This window comes from Suricata suricatta, chromosome 2 (genome assembly GCF_006229205.1).
Source record: "Suricata suricatta isolate VVHF042 chromosome 2, meerkat_22Aug2017_6uvM2_HiC, whole genome shotgun sequence".
Taxonomy (NCBI): domain Eukaryota; kingdom Metazoa; phylum Chordata; class Mammalia; order Carnivora; family Herpestidae; genus Suricata; species Suricata suricatta.
The window spans coordinates 6,218,191-6,233,839 of NC_043701.1; the positions used below are offsets into that span (position 1 = coordinate 6,218,191).

General features: G+C 61.7%; 1 protein-coding gene across 1 annotated transcript in view; it reads right to left on the reverse strand.

The window, feature by feature from the left end:
• Window positions 1–13,728, reverse strand: part of LOC115304319 (SCO-spondin-like) — a 52,008-nt gene extending 38,280 nt beyond the window's left edge. The window contains exons 1-29 of the mRNA XM_029954475.1: window positions 12,855–13,728; window positions 12,477–12,635; window positions 11,980–12,062; window positions 11,674–11,853; window positions 11,179–11,423; window positions 10,984–11,083; window positions 9,685–9,843; window positions 9,517–9,596; window positions 8,895–9,047; window positions 8,526–8,697; window positions 8,114–8,354; window positions 7,695–7,839; window positions 6,853–6,970; window positions 6,588–6,763; window positions 6,277–6,504; window positions 5,908–6,073; window positions 5,444–5,678; window positions 4,482–4,671; window positions 4,245–4,339; window positions 3,798–4,054; window positions 3,351–3,485; window positions 2,540–2,736; window positions 2,284–2,411; window positions 2,089–2,198; window positions 1,627–1,776; window positions 1,425–1,518; window positions 1,168–1,337; window positions 723–956; window positions 281–510 (exon numbers count right to left, since the gene is read on the reverse strand). Coding sequence (XP_029810335.1) covers window positions 281–510; window positions 723–956; window positions 1,168–1,337; window positions 1,425–1,518; window positions 1,627–1,776; window positions 2,089–2,198; window positions 2,284–2,411; window positions 2,540–2,736; window positions 3,351–3,485; window positions 3,798–4,054; window positions 4,245–4,339; window positions 4,482–4,671; window positions 5,444–5,678; window positions 5,908–6,073; window positions 6,277–6,504; window positions 6,588–6,763; window positions 6,853–6,970; window positions 7,695–7,839; window positions 8,114–8,354; window positions 8,526–8,697; window positions 8,895–9,047; window positions 9,517–9,596; window positions 9,685–9,843; window positions 10,984–11,083; window positions 11,179–11,423; window positions 11,674–11,853; window positions 11,980–12,062; window positions 12,477–12,635; window positions 12,855–12,904 — 4,680 coding nt within the window. The 5' untranslated portion in view covers window positions 12,905–13,728. The remainder of the gene's footprint in view (window positions 1–280; window positions 511–722; window positions 957–1,167; window positions 1,338–1,424; window positions 1,519–1,626; window positions 1,777–2,088; window positions 2,199–2,283; window positions 2,412–2,539; window positions 2,737–3,350; window positions 3,486–3,797; window positions 4,055–4,244; window positions 4,340–4,481; window positions 4,672–5,443; window positions 5,679–5,907; window positions 6,074–6,276; window positions 6,505–6,587; window positions 6,764–6,852; window positions 6,971–7,694; window positions 7,840–8,113; window positions 8,355–8,525; window positions 8,698–8,894; window positions 9,048–9,516; window positions 9,597–9,684; window positions 9,844–10,983; window positions 11,084–11,178; window positions 11,424–11,673; window positions 11,854–11,979; window positions 12,063–12,476; window positions 12,636–12,854) is intronic.
• Between the last annotated feature and the right edge of the window lie 1,921 nt (window positions 13,729–15,649).

Here is a 15,649-nt window from a genome sequence, read left to right on the forward strand (position 1 = left end):
CCCCACCCCCCACGACTGCTTTCCCCAAACCTCTCCGCCCATCCAGGGATTTCACCGACCACCCCCCACCTCACCTCAGCTGTGGTGGGGGCAGGGGACTGAATGTCTCAGGCCAGTCCCTCTCAACCCCCCTTCCCTTTGTGCATTCTGGGGTCTTCAGGAGGCTGTGTCAGCTCCTGGCCCCCAGCACCGGCCCCAGTGCCTCCCACTGAGGCGCCCTCCCCCACTCTTCTTTCCCAGGTCTCCGGGGGCAGATTTCTCACCCCTTTTCCTCCAAGACACACTCACCAGGGCTGCCGCTGGCCAGGGGAGTTGGTGCGGTCTCCCCGGAGCCAGTGGAGGGGGCGAGCAAAGTGCCGGCCGGGGGAGCGGGCAGCGAAGGGAAGGGGCAGTGCCCAGGTCCCTCGTCGGCTCCATTTGGGCAGTCCCAGACTCCGTCACACAGCAGGACGGCCCCCACGCAGGTGCCGTCTACGCAGGACACCTCCCCAGGAGTGCAGCTCAGCTGCCCTGCAGGCAGAGAAAGGAGGCGCTGGTCCCAAACACTGCCCCAAGAGCCCACTGTGGGCTGCCCTGACTCACACATCCACAGAGGGCCAGCTTCCCAGCAGGAGCCTGAATTGGTGGTGGAGGGGGGAGGCGGGAGGGTTGGGGCTCCCAAGACAAGCCTTGTGGGAGGTGGGGTGCCTTGCGGACTGGAGTCCAGAGCGGAGACCACCCACCCAGACAGGCCTCCTCATCGGCAGCATCGGGACAGTCGGAACGTCCATCACAGAGCAGGCCGGGGGGCAGGCAGTGCCCATCAGCGCAGGCCAGCCAGTCGTGGGGGCACGGGCAGCCCTGCTCATCCGTCCCATCGCCACAGTCGTCCCGCCCGTCACAGAGCAGGGCCAGGGGCAGGCAGCGGCCCGAGCTGCAGGACACCTGCCCCTCCCCACAGCCTGGGGTGGCACAGCCTGGCACGGGGAGAGCAGGCAAGGGCAAGATGACAAAGGGTCCTAGAGAAGCCCCCGACCCCCGAAAGACCAGAACAGCCCTGCCCACCAGCCACAGCCGCTGGCAACGTGAGCCACAGCTCAGGAAGCCACTCAGTTCAGTGTAGGAGACACCGCATAGTAGGAGAGACCCGTCACTCAGCCATTGCCCCACACAGACAAGGACACTCACCCTCCTCGTCTGAGCCATCGCCACAATCATCCTGGTTGTCACAAAGCCACTCGTGGGGCACACAGTGCCCACCATCCTGGCACAGGACCTCTCCATCTACACAGCCGGGCACCAGCTCCTCACAGCGGGTCCTGCCGCTCCCACAAAGCCACTGACTTTCCTGGCATGTGCTGAGCACACGGCGTCCTGGGATCAGCCCCAGCGCTCAGCTCTGGCCACCCAGGGGCTGGGGCTCCCCTGCGGCCCGCCCCACTCACCAGTTCCCACAGTCCTTCTGGACCACCGTCCCCGGCGGGAAGAAGCTGCCCCCTGACTCACAGGGGCAGGAAGCTGGCTCTAAGCAGACTCCTCCTGGGATCACAGAGCGCAGGATCACAAAAGGGGCACAGTGGCCCCTAGTGCCAGCCCTGTCACCGCCCCCCCCCCAGGGCCCCCTCTGCCTCTTCTGACCCGACGCACCATGGAGCAGAGTCCCCTCAGGGCAGAAGCAGCCCTCCACACAGGCGACGGCCTGGCAGTGCCACCCGGGCTCAGGACCATGGTCATGGCAGGTGGGGGGACATATGGGGCCACAGGCCTCATACACCTGGCCCCCTTCACACTGCAGAGCTGGGTGGAGAGGAGAGAGCCTGGGTTACTGGGGTGCAAGGGCACCCGGATGCCACAACAGCAGCCCAAGCTGACGCTCATGGAGGGCAGGGGTGTGCATGGCGGTGACCCATGCGAAGCCCCTCCCAAGGCTGTCTGCGACACGACAAGTCTCCCAGTAGGACAGCAATTTTGGTGGATCTGGTTCATCTGCAGTAGGGCGCACACCGCCCGTATTTGTTCCTGAACAAATGCACGGCGCAAATGCAGGCTGGGAGGGGCACCACGAAGGAGCTGAATGGGCAGCGGGGACCGAGGGCAGGGCACACTCACGGCAGAGTTCCTGGCTGCGCCAGCGCACATAGAGCCCACGCCGGGCACACTCGTCCGCATAGGTGGCAATGGCCGAGCAGAGACACTCACAGTCACCCCCCGAATCGCAGCTGCAGAAGGGATTCTTCAGCCCCTGGACCCTTCTCACCCCCAGCTCGCCCGGTCCCACGCCGTCCCCAGGCTCGCCCCTCTCACCCGCACGCGTCGTGCACACACCACTCGTAGTGCTGCTGTGGGGGCACCGCCGCGTGGCACCGGGCAAAGAGCGACTGCAGTAGCACCTCACAGCGGGCGCGCGCCCAGCCAGCCCGGTGGGCGTTCACCTGCGGGCACAGCACTGTGGGCCACCGGACCCCGCCTGCAAGCACCCAGCCCCTGGATCCCCCACCCCGCTGGCCCCGCAGGTTTCTGCAGCTGCGCCCCCTCCTCCCCTCATCTCCCCCATGCTTACGGTGCAGGGGTGTGGCAGGTCTCCGGGCTCAGGGCAGAGCGGGTTCAGGTGCCAGGAGTGGGCAGCCAGCTCAGCCGTGGGCTCCAGGACCCCCTGGCGGCTCCGCAGGTCATTACTGGCATCTCCATCAAAGTCCCCACACAGACCAGATATGCGGCCCCGGAAGTGCGGGGACAGCTGCACCAGGACGCGGGTGCCTGGGCAGAGGGGGCAGCAGGGGGCAGCATGTGGAGAGAGAAGACGAGGACGGCCATTCTGTGGGCCTGTTTGACCATCTGCCCAGGTCCCAACACCCAAAAAGGGGTGCTCGTGCCCTCCCTCTTTTGCGAGGATGATTGGCAATGATGAGAGACCTAGAAATGGAGGGCGAAGGCAGAAGTGGGAGCAGGGGAATTCTCCAGTGGGCTGGATTCCTGGAGGGAACCGACTCCAAGACGGACTGTGAGGCCACCAGCCCCGGAGGCCTTAGTGGCCCGAGGCAGGAAGCCTTGCTGTGCTGACCAGGCGACTCCTTCCCATGTCAGCGGTTCCTCCATTGCTCAGTAACGGTTATTCCTAAAATGCTTACTGCTTGGGTTTGGGTGATGGGGTGTTAGGAGATTTCATTTCTTCTTTCCCAAGCTAGGTATTTTCTATATGTTTCTTTGGCGAAGAACTATTGTTGTTATGTTGAAGAGGAACATAATTTTAAGAGCACAAGTGGGGAACCCCCACCACTAGTATGGAAGAGGAAGCGTTTAGTGGGGAGTCAGCCTTCTGACACGAAGGCGGGCATGGGTCAGACAGTTAAGGTTAAGGGTGGGGGCCTGACCTCCATCCCAGAACAGGCTGAAGCCCAGACGGGTTGTGAGCAGCAGGAAGAGACCAGCACGACGCAGGCTCAGCCCAGGGCCCGTGTAGACCTTGGGGAGCGTTATGCTCACCCCATTCACTGTCACTGCCCGGCCTATGGAAGAAGAGAGGCTTTCAGGCCCTGCCTTAGAGGAGAAGGGCTCCCAGGTCCCCAGGAGGCCCTCTCCAGCCTGCCGTCCAACCTTCCTTCTGCTTCTCTAGCCACAGGACCTTGGGAAAGTCATTAGGCCTCGCTGGGCCTTGATTGCTGGGAGCTTTCCCGGAATTATGATTCCCGAGCAAGAGGAGAGAGGAGAGGCACCAGCCCCGCTGCCCTGATGGTAAGCAGTGGGGAACCCCGTGCAGAACTGTGATGCCACCCAGCATGCCCCTCCATGGCAATGCCACCCTTCAGTGTTCCGGTCACCTCTGAGCATGTGCACAACGGTGCTCTGTAGCTGCACGGTCAGCGCCTTGGTGCAGGTGAGGCCACTGGCCCCACAGGGCAGGTTCTGGGCAGAGACTATGAACTGGCCGCTGGCCTCCCGCACCAGCAGATATTCACAGGCTCCAGGGAAGGTGAAAGCCAGCCCATCGAATGTCACATAGTGGGGGGCCCCCGATGCCTGGCACCATCCACTGCACTGGCGGCTGGTGCAGTGCCACTGCCGCCCCTGGCACACACTGTGGGGGGTGGGGGTGGGGGACACAGTCATGAGGACACGGACCCAGAGCTGTACCCAGGGGATGCGGCTGGTCCAGGTTCCAAGCAATTCCGGACAGACCCTCAACTTGGGGGATTCCTAGAGCACCCCACTGCCCAGGCCAGTCTGGATGCCCCCCCCACATACCCATCATCCCTGAAGGGGCATACCAGATGTTGCAATCCTCCTGGATGGTGGCGTTGGGTGGGTACCACTGGCCACCATGACGGCAGGGACAGAGCTCAGGAGGCACACAGCGCTCGTTCTGGGCAGAGGCCGGGGACAAAGGGGCACCTTGGAGGGCTGCCCGACCCACCACCCACTGCTTCAGATAGCCGGGGGACTAGGGCAGTGCCATGGATAGAGCAGGCCGCACGGTGCCCCATGCAGCCCCCTCCCAGACGTACCAGCAGCACAGTGCCTGGGGGACAGACACAGCTCCCCCTGCTGTCTGGGGGGCAGGAATGGTTGGCGAGAGGGCTGTCACAGGTGAGGAGGCAGGCGCCAGGGACATAGACAAGCTCCCGGGGGCAGAATGTCTGCTGGGGGCCGCAGCGGCGAGCAGTGCAGTTCCAGAGGCCCCTCTCCTGGCAGACACTGCCAAGGTCGGGAGGGAGGTAAGAGGCAGGCCCAAGGACACCCCTCCGGGCATCTGGTCCCACCTGGGAGAGTCTCAGGAACCCAGAGGGTCCAAGCCCCTAACGCTGACTCTGGAGACCTGAGTATCTCACTGCCACACCCCAGTTACAAGCACAGGAAGTGCACCTGGACACCCTTTCCCGCCGCAGCTCCAAGAGGGCCATTCTCTGGGCTCTGAGGCTCTTGAAGAACCCCCCTTGCCAGCCCGGGTAGGAGAGGGAGTCTCTAAAGTCTCACCCTCACCCACCAAGTTCTGACCCCTGGCCCTGCCTCCACAGGTCCAGAACTGCCCTTTACTTCTCCCCAACTTTTGGAAGAGCCTCTGGACCACACTCATCCCGAACGCGGAGATCTGGGTTCTAGTCCTTCCTCTGCAAGCTGTTTGGCCTAGTGGAGCCTCAGTTTCCTCATCTGAAAAATGGGAACAATTCTTCCACTTCCTACTTTCTCAGGTTACTGTAAGAATTCAGGAAAATTAAATAAGATCAGGTACAAGAGTGCTTTATAGGCCTGAAGTGCTATCAGTGCTCTCATCCAGGGTGCGCGTGCCATGCCCTGAACCCACAGGGCTACGAGCCCAGCCCCTTTTCTCTAAGCTCCACCTCCTCACCCCCAAGCTCTTTGCCTTCCCCCAAGACCACCACCCTCACCAGTGGTTGCAGTCCTTTTCTCTAAGCTCCACCTCCTCACCCCCAAGCTCTTTGCCTTCCCCCAAGACCACCACCCTCACCAGTGGTTGCAGTCCTTTGTGGTGGCACTGCCAGGGGCATAGCGTTGAGTTCCGAGCTGGCAGGAGCACAAGTTGGGGGGCACGCACTCGCCCTCAGGGTCCCATAGCAGCCCTGGGGGGCAGTTACAGCCAGCCACACAGCTGCCCAGCTCCCCACAGTCTTCTGGCTCCCCACAGTTTTGACCACACGCCGGAGCACACTCCTGGTACTCCTGGCCCCCAGGACACAGGACAGCTGGGCACGGAGACACGTGCGGGTCAGGGAAGTAACTGCTGCTGCTCTGCCCACCCTTCTGGAATTCGCAGCCCCTGTGCCTCTGGAAGAAGACAAACCCGGCAATCTGCCAAGGTCAGAGGCCCTCCTGGGGACCTTCCCTTGCTGCGAAGCTTTGGGATCCCTGTGGGCCACTCCTAGAAGGGGGCTGGGAGGAGAGGCCTGGGGCTGGCTGGCTGAGCAGACTCACGGCACAGGGTCTGGGTCCTCCAGAGAGACAGGACACCCTCCCGGGCACAGCGACGAGCAAAGGCGGCAAGCACAGGACACAGGCAGTCCTTGCCGGGAGCGCAGCCACACACAGCTGCCAAGCAGCGCAGGCGGAACGGCTCCCTGTCCACCAGCCCGTGGCACTCCTTGTGGGGAGAGGAAGCAAAAACTGAGCCAGCTCCTCCTCCACAGATTCCCCTGTCCCCTCTGGTCCCCACTGCCACCTCCCTGTGCTGGGTAGCCCTGCCCACGGCAGGGAGCAGGGACCTCCCAGTAGCCCAAGAGGAGAGCAGAGCAGGTGTTGGCCCCATTTTACAGGCGCAAACAGGAGCGCCCCCAATCTGGCTACCTGGAAAGTTGGGCCATGCAGGATGGCACAAGCTGCCTCGGCAAAACCATGGCGCTGAGTGTGGGTGCTGCAGGGAGAAAGTGGGGTGCTGTCTTCCGAGGGGCACCCTCCCTCGCTTGCCACCTGGAACTTGCTAGCAAAGGCTGCAATGCTGGTCTCCACATCGCCAGTAGGTGTCAGGAAGTCATCCTGCTGGTTCCACGTAAAGGTGCCGCAGAGACCCTGCACCTGGGCCACAGGAGTGGGCGTGGCACAGTCAAATCCGGGCCCCCTGTAGCCTTGCCCCGCCACTCACCTGCCCCCTAGCACACCTGGTGGGCGTGGCGAGGGTCCAGAGTGATGTAAGCTGCAGGGTCAGACACTCCCCAGAGGACCTGGGCCCCAGGCCAGCGCAGCAGCAGGAAGGTGGAGGAGGCTCGGGAGGCCCTGAGGCCCTTAGGCCCGTTCCACGGCAAGCCCACATCCTGCCCATCCATCAGTACGGCCCCTGGAATAGGGAGCCTGTGAAGGGCTGTCCCCGCAGGGCTGGGCCGATGAGGACCAGGGGTGTGCACATTGCAGGAGGGTGCTGGCTACCTGAGTCTCTGAGCTGCACGTGGGTGTCCCCGAGCGAAACAGAGATGGCGCGGAGGCAGCTCCCAGCGTCACAGGCCCCATGCTCCAGCACAATCAGCAGCTGCTCCTTAGAGAAGTCCTGGGGCAGATGTTGAGGAATGGGGTGGGGTGGGGGTGGGGAAGACCCCGGGGGAACAGGGGCTGGTCTGGCCCTTCTCCCCTTCCACAGGACACCTACAGCACACCCCTGGAGCCAGACCCACCCATCACATGGGCTGACCACCTTCTTGCCAGCCAGACTCTCTGCAAGGTATAGGGCTTAAGTCTGGCAAGCACGGACACTTGTGAGTACGTGTGTGTGTCTCTCCATGTTGGAGCAAGATGCCTCCCTTCTCTCTCCCTGTGTCTATACACATGCTAAATCTATGTGCACTCTCATGAGCCTGCGGCATATGTACACACCTGTTTGTATCTATGGACCTGAACTTGGGAAGTCACCTAACTACTGGGGGAAGCCTGGAGAGGAAGGACAATCCATGTTTGTCAGGAGTTGTTTTGCAGGAAACAGTCTGTGATCAGCCCCGCCTGCCCCCTCTGTGAGGAAAGGTTTTGCTTCGGGCCCCTCGGCTAGAGTGGCAATGACAGAACATTCTCACGAACCTAAGGAGGGGTGAAGACCGGAAGGAGAGGTTGGGGGTGGGGGCGCTCTGCGGGGAGCCATCCTCCCTCCAGAGTTGGTTCTCTCTCCACTTTCCCCGGGATGATTCTGTGTTTCTCGCTGACTTATGCGGAGGTTTCTGACGGTCACCTCTCCCCCACGGCACCCCCAAAAGGGCTTCTCCCAGAGGTCATCTCCTACCCACCTGCACCAGGATGGAGCTGCAACCTGGGCGGCCGCGGAAGGAGAAGCTCCGCCCATCGAATGTGACGTAATGCCCGTCCCCGCCCACCGCGCACTCGGCTGGGCACGGCGCCTGCGCGCACAGCCAGCGGCCGTCCTGGCACACGCTGTGGGCACACGGGGCGGGCAGCGCCCACCGATTCAGCTCCACGATCCCCCCGCCCTTAACCCCGTGGCCCCTCCCCTCCCCCAGTAGCCCCTCCAACTCTCTTAGGCTTGGAGGTCAGCTGGGGGAGGTCGCTGGTTAGGTCCTTAAGCGGGGCCATGTCGTGAGAGGTCACCGGCCTGGCCCATTGTGAGGGACGCCCAAGGGGAGGCAGGTTGAGGGGCCCCCGCGGCTTCCAACCCCAGCCAAAGGGCCAGCGAGGCCCGCGGACCCACCATGGGTTGCAGAGCTGGCGCACTGTGTCCCCAGGGGCGTAGCGCTGGCGCCGGTGGTAGCAGGGGCAGCGGGCCGCAGGGACGCAGAGCGCGCCATCCCAGAAGAGGCCCGGCGGGCACTCGCAGCCGCTCACGCACGCTTCCTGGCAGGACCCCTCCCCTCCCTCGCCCACTGCCGAGCAGCTGGGCGGGCAGGCGGAGGCGCAGTCAGAGTACAGCTGACCCCCAGGGCACAGGCGCTCTGTGTTACAGGAGTGGTCTGTGAGGTCAGATCTCCTCCTGCCAGACCCCCCCACCTCCCGCTCACCACAGCTCAGGAGGTGGCCCAGGGCCATAGGGCTGCAGCCAGTCCCCAATTCCACAGGGTAGGGAAGCCAGGGCCTATGCAAAGAGGGTCAGGCACCAGACCTACCGCAGAAGCCTGGCTTCCTCCAGCCCACGTGGATATGCTGCTTGGCACACTCTTGGGCATAGTTGGCCAAAGTGGTGCACACGGCCTCCCGTTGGCCCTCAGGCCCACTGCCTGCCGGGGCCCCAAAACAGTAGGCAAAGAGGCAGGCCTGGTGGTACTCAGCAGGGGGGACCTTCAGAGACAGGACTGGCCCTCAGTCAACTGGCCTCACCAGCACTCCCTCCTCTTGCTTGGATCATGCCCTGACTTACAGTCGAACAGAATGAGCACCAGAAGGGAGCTCATACAAACACACGAAGCAACACCAGGGCCAGAGTCCCTGCTCCCCGCCTCTCTGACAGTGGTTACCACCTCCACCCCCACCCATACCTGAGCATGGCAGTCCCTGAAGGGACTGTCGAGCAGCTGGTGGCACACATCCTGGGCCTCCGCCTCCAGCTGGCCAGCCTCCATGACTGCCTCTGTGCCTCTCAGGGGGTCCTCACAGCCCTGGGCCACTTCCACTGCATCCAGACACCCAGGCTAGAGACCATTGGAGTCAGGTCAATGGGCTGGGACGAGGACATTGACCGGGACACCAGGAAAGTGGCCGTTGCCCTCATGGCTGCTTCAAGTCCCCATTGTCATGGCCACCAGGCCAGACATCCTGGAGCTTTTGGGAGCAAGAAAGTTGTGAGCCTGCGATGTGTGTGGGAGAGCTGGGGTCCCATCAACCCACAGGCAGGAGATTTGATAACTGAACCTGGCCAGTGACCAGGTCACTGTGTCCCCTGGGTGATTAGTTCACCCAGACTCCATGGGCAGCAACTTCAATTCCATGGGATCCAGAGCCTGCCCCCCACCAAGGATCTGGGAGAGGGCCAGGCCCTGTCCCAGAGAAAAACCAGTGATGAAGACAGCAGGGGCTTGGAAATGTCAGAGAAGCCAGGAGTGGGGGGCCAACTGGGGAGCAGGGCAGGGAGCCCAGGCTCCCCGAGGGCTGCAGTCTCACCTCTGAGTCAGGGAGCCTCCAGGAATTCCCAAAGGTGGCAGCTAACACAGCCAGCCTCCCTCCTGGCTCCAGGAAGTCATCTGGGGAAGCGTGAGGCAGAAGTGCCGTCTCTGGGGTCTCCTGTGTCTCCTTCCCTCCCAAACCAGCAACCAAGTCACTCCCACTTACCCTCAGGCCAGCCATTGTAGACCCCACAGAGACCTTGAGTTTGTCCCTGGAGCTCGTGGTCCACAGAAATGGAAACTGAACTGGACCTGTCCAGCCGCACGACAACCCCCAGGCCCCCTGACAGCACGAGCCAGTCCCCTTGCCACTGTAGGCTCAGCCCTGGGCAGGGAGACAGAAGGAGTCACGCTCCCCACACTTCCCACGGTCACACCAAGGCTCAGACTGCCCAGGGAAGGAGAGGAGATGGAATTCCTACAATTCCTTGCCACCCCTTAAAGGAGAGGCAATAGTGTCCCCATCAGAACGGTCCTTGAGAATGTCATGGATGCTACGGATGCTCTCACAAGTAAACGACAGAGCTCACATGTGCACACACACAACCCCACCCCACCTCACTTCATGGACTGAAAACCAGGACACAAGTTCTGGTAGGACAGAGACCCATCTAGTAGCTCAAAAACCCTTCCTCACAGCCCTGGGGGGCGGGGGGGACTGAGACTCAAAGGGGTTTTTGTTTTTTCTTTTTTTTAATGTTTTTATTTATTTTAGAGAGAGTGTGAGCAGGGGAGGGTCAGAGAGGGAGGGAGACAAGACAGAATCGGAAGGCAGGCTCCAGGCTCTGAGCTAGCTGTCATCATAGAGCCCTATGCGGGGCTTGAACCAGCAAAGCGCGAGATCATGACCTGAGCCGAAGCCAGATGCTTAACTGACTGAGCCACCCAGGCGCCCCTGTTTTTTCTTTTTATTAAGATGTTATTTTGTTTGTTTAAGTTTCTTTATTTTGAGAGAGAGAGAGAGCATTCGCGGGAGAAAGGGGCAGAGCGCTATCAGCACAGAGCCCAAGGTGGGGGTTCCATCTGTTGGAATCATGAGATCATGACCTGAGCCAAGATCAAGAGTCAGACGCTTAACTGACTGAGCCACCTAGGCACCCCGAGATTTTATTTTTAGTAACCTCTACATCCAACACGGGGCTCGAACTCACAGCCCTGAGATCAAGGGTTCCCTGGCAGCCAGGTAACCCCAAGATCCAAAGAGGTTAAGTGGAGGTACTTGCCCCACGACACACTGTGAGGGGATGAGTGGGGTGGCTTGCCGGAATAAGGTGGGAAACTAGGTCATGGCCCCTCAGGAGGCTCCCTGATTTCCAAATACCTCCCAACAGCAATGGGGGGGGCAGCAGGCTCCCACCCAACTGCCCCTTTGGCTGCCCCCTGCCCTGGGGGGTAGGTGGACTGTCCCAGAGGAACGAATGGGGCCCTGGGGTGGGCAGTGTCCCTCTCCCTATGGCTCCCTTACCATGGAGCAGCCGCGACTCCCCATTGGGTATCAGCTGCCCATTCACAGAGACATTTTCACCCTGGATCAGCACCTCCTCGGGTCCCATCATTACCCGGGCCTTGGGGGAGACGCAGAGTGGAAGAGGTGTTCAGTGACTCGTCTTCCCCCATGTCCAGCTCCCTTCCTGTGCCCTTCCTGTTCTCCCTCCCTCACCAGCTGACAGTGCCCAGGTGGGGGGCAATGCCCCCTGGGCGTGAGGTGGACGGCCCAGGTGGAATCCGCAGCACCCGCCAGCAGGTAAGTGCAGCGGCCTAGGAAGTGGTAGTGGTGCCCATCAAAGGTTCGGTAGCTGAAGCCTGACCAGGTGGTGCAGGTGGCCGCGGGCTGCTGGCGCCGACTCCAGAACTGGGCCACAGCCCCTGCCAGGGGCTGCAGGGAGGCTGGAGAGGGAGGGCTGCCTGGAGGAGATACAACAACTGTGAGCCTCGGAGTGCGAAGGCGGGAGGGTGAAGGAGGAGGACACGGGCTTCTCCCAGAGCGGGAGGCAGGTGGAGGGTTCATGGTCCCTCTGGTGGGCCAGGATGGAAGGTGACTCATTTGAGAGCATAGGGGAGAGGGCAGGGGCCCTGCAGAAAGGCCCGGAGCTCAAGAAATCTATGGGGTACCCCCTGCAGGGGGAGAAAGTGGTGGCCAGGACTGCAGACCCACCTGGGAGGTGTTGGCCAGAGCAGCTGAGGCAGGCCTGGGAGTTGCCATCCCACCAGCTGTGTCCCCAAGGCCAAGCGCAGCACTCCTCTAGGCTTCCCGCAGAAGCATTAGCTGAGCCTGCCTGCAGCTGGCACCGCCAATTGGCAAAGCAGTGGCCCCCAGGGCTGGCTCCTGCAAGGGCTGTGGTGGATAGAGAGGGAGAGAATGGGGTGGCCCAGGCAGTCAGCCTGGGCCTAGCTTCCCCCCAACCCCCCCCCCCGGCAGCCTCCACAAAACCACAGATCTGGGCTAATAGCAGGTGCTTACCCAGAGTGCAGTGGGGGCCCCCCCAGCCTGGGCAGCAAGCCCGCACTGTCCGGTTCCTCGCAGCAGGCCGGGTTTCTGGGGGCCTGGGTCCACCGAGGCAGCAGGGAGAAGATGTTAGTATTCAGCTCAACCCCTTCCCTGTCCCTGAGAATGGCCTGGGACATTTAATCCGGTCATCTATTCTCTGAGTGGCTTTCTCATGTAATTAATTCCCCTTCTGGGTCTTGACTTCCCCGTGTGCAAAGTGACAGCGATATTGGGAAGGCATACCGGAGGATAGGCAGGGGGGAAGACACTGCACCTCCCCGCTCTGCCGGCTCCCCTCGTGGCCTGTCCCCAGCCCCACACCCTCCACCCTTCCTGAGCCCAGCCAGACCTTCTTCCCAAATGCCCGCCTCTCCAGGGCACCAGCCAGTTCACCTCCCCCCCACCCCAGAATGTTGGCCCCGTTGCTCCCTGCAGCGCAGCAGCCAGCCTGGACTCCAACCCTCGCTCACTTGTAGATGGGGCAGAGCCCTGCACGTCCACTCCAGGACAGGTCGAGTTGCCAGCCCAGGCGCTGGTAGTGGTAGAGGCTGGTACAGGGCACCAGGTCCTCCTGACGGGGGGTCACTTCCTCGTCCACCAGGAAGGTCTCCGTTCGCTCACACCACCGCCTGCCCACAGATGGGGAATGACAGCCACTGCCCCCAGCCCTTCTGCTGCCAAGATCTGCCCTGTGATCCTGCCCGTGGAATAGTTAGTGAACTGAAGAGGAAACTGGTGGGAGTAAAAAGCGGAAGGAGGGGGGTACGGTCTGGCTTCCCTAGAGGGTCCTATTCATGAGGCAGGAGAAGAGGATCCTAGTCAGAGGGGCCCAAGGCTGAGCTGCTCACCCGTTAGCCAATGCCCATGCCATCCCAAAGAGGAAGGCAGGGAGCAGCATAATGCCACCCCCCACGTCACCTCGGGGGCACTAAGAGCCTTGGGCTTGAGGAAGGTAATGCTGTGGCCGGTGAGCAGAAAGGCCGGTGCTGGCCGTCCCCCCCCCTGCCCCACGCCACGGTCTCTTTCAGCCGGGTGTCACTGTGTCCAAGGCAGCCCAGACAGTGACAGCCAGGCCCGTGGGGCCGGGAAGCTTTATCTTAGCTCCATGCCCTGGGGGCACCAGCTGCTCGGAACCAGATTGGACCTGTCTGCACATTGCACAATCCCCTCAGAGGCCAGCTCTCCCTGGAAACAGTCCCCTTCCTGCCCGCGTGTGTGTGTGTGTGTGTGTGTGTGTGTGTGTGTGTGTGTGTGTGAAAGAGCTCAGTGGGGGGAGCTTGAGCCTCTGATATTTTTCCACCCTCAGGCTGTCCCACAAAGTAACTCGGACTCCAAACAGCCACCCTCTCTCTCTGAGCCATAATTTCCCTGCGAGTAAAAAATTCAGGGGCTTCCCAGGGATGCTTGGGTGGGACTCAGGGGCTCCACTTTGAGATTGTGTATGTGGACGTTTTTCTAAGGATAGCGCCTTAGCTGTAATTAAATGATCGAGAGGAGCTATGACCCCACAGAATGGTTAAGAGTTACTGTGCCAAATGACTGGTATGGTCTTCCAGCCCTAGAATTCGAACTTTATGAGTCTCTTCCTCTGCCCCTTTCCTGCCCCCTCTCCCACTAAGCACTTGTGAAGCCTGGACCACCGAACAGAAAGAAGGAATGGAGTTTCCAGGCTGGTGGCACTGGGTAGAGGCAGGGGGAGAACATGAGCCCTTTTCTCAGTGATCCGACTTCTTACTGGGGGTGATTATGTGTGGCTGGCTGGGTTCACCCTTCACCCTGGTCTCCTTATAAGAGAGTCTCCTAGGGTCCAGAAGCAGGAAGCCTGGGCAGGGGAACAGGCAAGCCTCAGGGAGGAGGAGAGGAGTGACAGGGGTAGGAAGTGGGGATTTGGGGTAGGGGACAAAGGGGCCTGGGAGCCAGCCCCCCAGCCCTGGGGGCAAGGCAGCCGGATAGGGATAATCTGAGCATCCGGTTGGGGCAGCAGGTGGCCCAAGTGAATCCGGGTTACAGGTTACATCTTGGTCACCAGCTCCCAAAGACACCCAGGCTGGAATGTGGCCTGGCCCTTGGATTCCATCCCCAGAACCTGCCCTCCCACTGAGCATCTCACATAAATATCTGACCTGGGGCAAGGAGGCTGCCCGGAAACCAGAGCCATGCTAGCCACTTCTCCTGGGCCCACCATTGGTCCTGTAGCCCAAAGAGTGTGCAGAGGCCTTCAGTGGTCTCTCAGTGGGGTGCTCAGAAAAGGCGAGGGTCTGGCCATGGACACATTGCTGTTCCCAGTCTCACGCACGCACGTGCCCCATACACTCTCCCCCTGCCGCCTCGCTGCTTGCACCCCTGCTGCAGGTCTCCCAAGGGCACACAGGTGCTCATGCCCCACCCTGGCACACGGCCACCCCTTGTCCTCCCAGGGCCCTGAGCTGGCTGGGCACTGACTTCTGAGGCGGCCCATCCTGGAGGTAGAAGAGCTGTTCCCATCTGATTCCAAGATGCCTCGTGCTCTTCCGAGGTACCACCTGCTCCCACGCCTCCCCTAAACATCAACAAATACTGATGTGTCCGTTGCTGTGTGCTGTGCTTCTCTTCCAAGGACTACACACACTCCCAGCTTTGGATTCTAACCACCGCTGAGGAGGCTGCGCTTGATTGGGAAAAGAAACCCGAGTCACAATCCCCCTTTCCCCTAAAGGGGGCAGGAGGGAGGAAGATGGACGCCCAGGGAGATTGGAGAAAGAGATTAGGAGAGGAGAGGGCACCTGGATAACCAGCCCACATTTCAGCTTCTGGCAGGGAGCTTTCAGAGTCAGGTGCCCGGGTGGCAAGGCCAAAGAAAAACATCATAACCGGGGAAGGGACCCCCCAAGTCCCTCCAGGAGCCGGATCTGAGGGCCGAGGGCATCCCTCCACACCTAACTGGTCCAGGTTTCCAGGCCAGGAGGAGGGCCAGCCCCCACCCCGCCCAAAGAACTCTCCCTTCTCCGCAGCCCCCGACCCCGACCCCGCCCTCGAAGTCCCCGCCCGGCCAGGCTCCGGCCTCACCCCAGGTGCCTCCGATCCAGCCCCGCCTTCTCCCTGGGGACCTGGCTCAAAGCCCCCACCCCAATTTCTACTTCAAAAGGCCTGTTCTCGGCAGACACTGGGGCCCAGCTCGGTCTCCTTGAGGCCACCTCTTGCTGCCCCCAAGGGACCCAGCTCGCGACACCGGTGTTGGACCGGGTCCTCCGAAGTCGGGGTTCAGGTCGTGCTTCTGTGTGGATCCAGGTGGAATCCGGGTGAAGAGCAGGGGAGAGTATGAGTTTCCCAGACCAACCCCACAGACAGTCCATGGACTCAATCCCACAGCGGGGCGCCGCACCGGTCCGCTCCCGGGGGGCACTCGCGATTCAAAGACAGCAACGCTTTCGCTGGCTCCCCTCCCCCGAGCACGCCCTCTCCTCTCCCCCTCCCCAACTCCTCACCGCACCCTTCCCCCCGCGCTCCACCTTTCCCCTGGCTCCTCCCTCAGCGCCTGTGAGCACCCTCCCTCGCAGCCCGCTTGCCCTTCCTCCCTGCCTCCTCTCCCTCCTCCACCCCCTCCCCCCACACTCCTCCCTTCCCTTCCCCCTCTTCCCTCCCCCCCCCCAGGCTTCCACTTTAC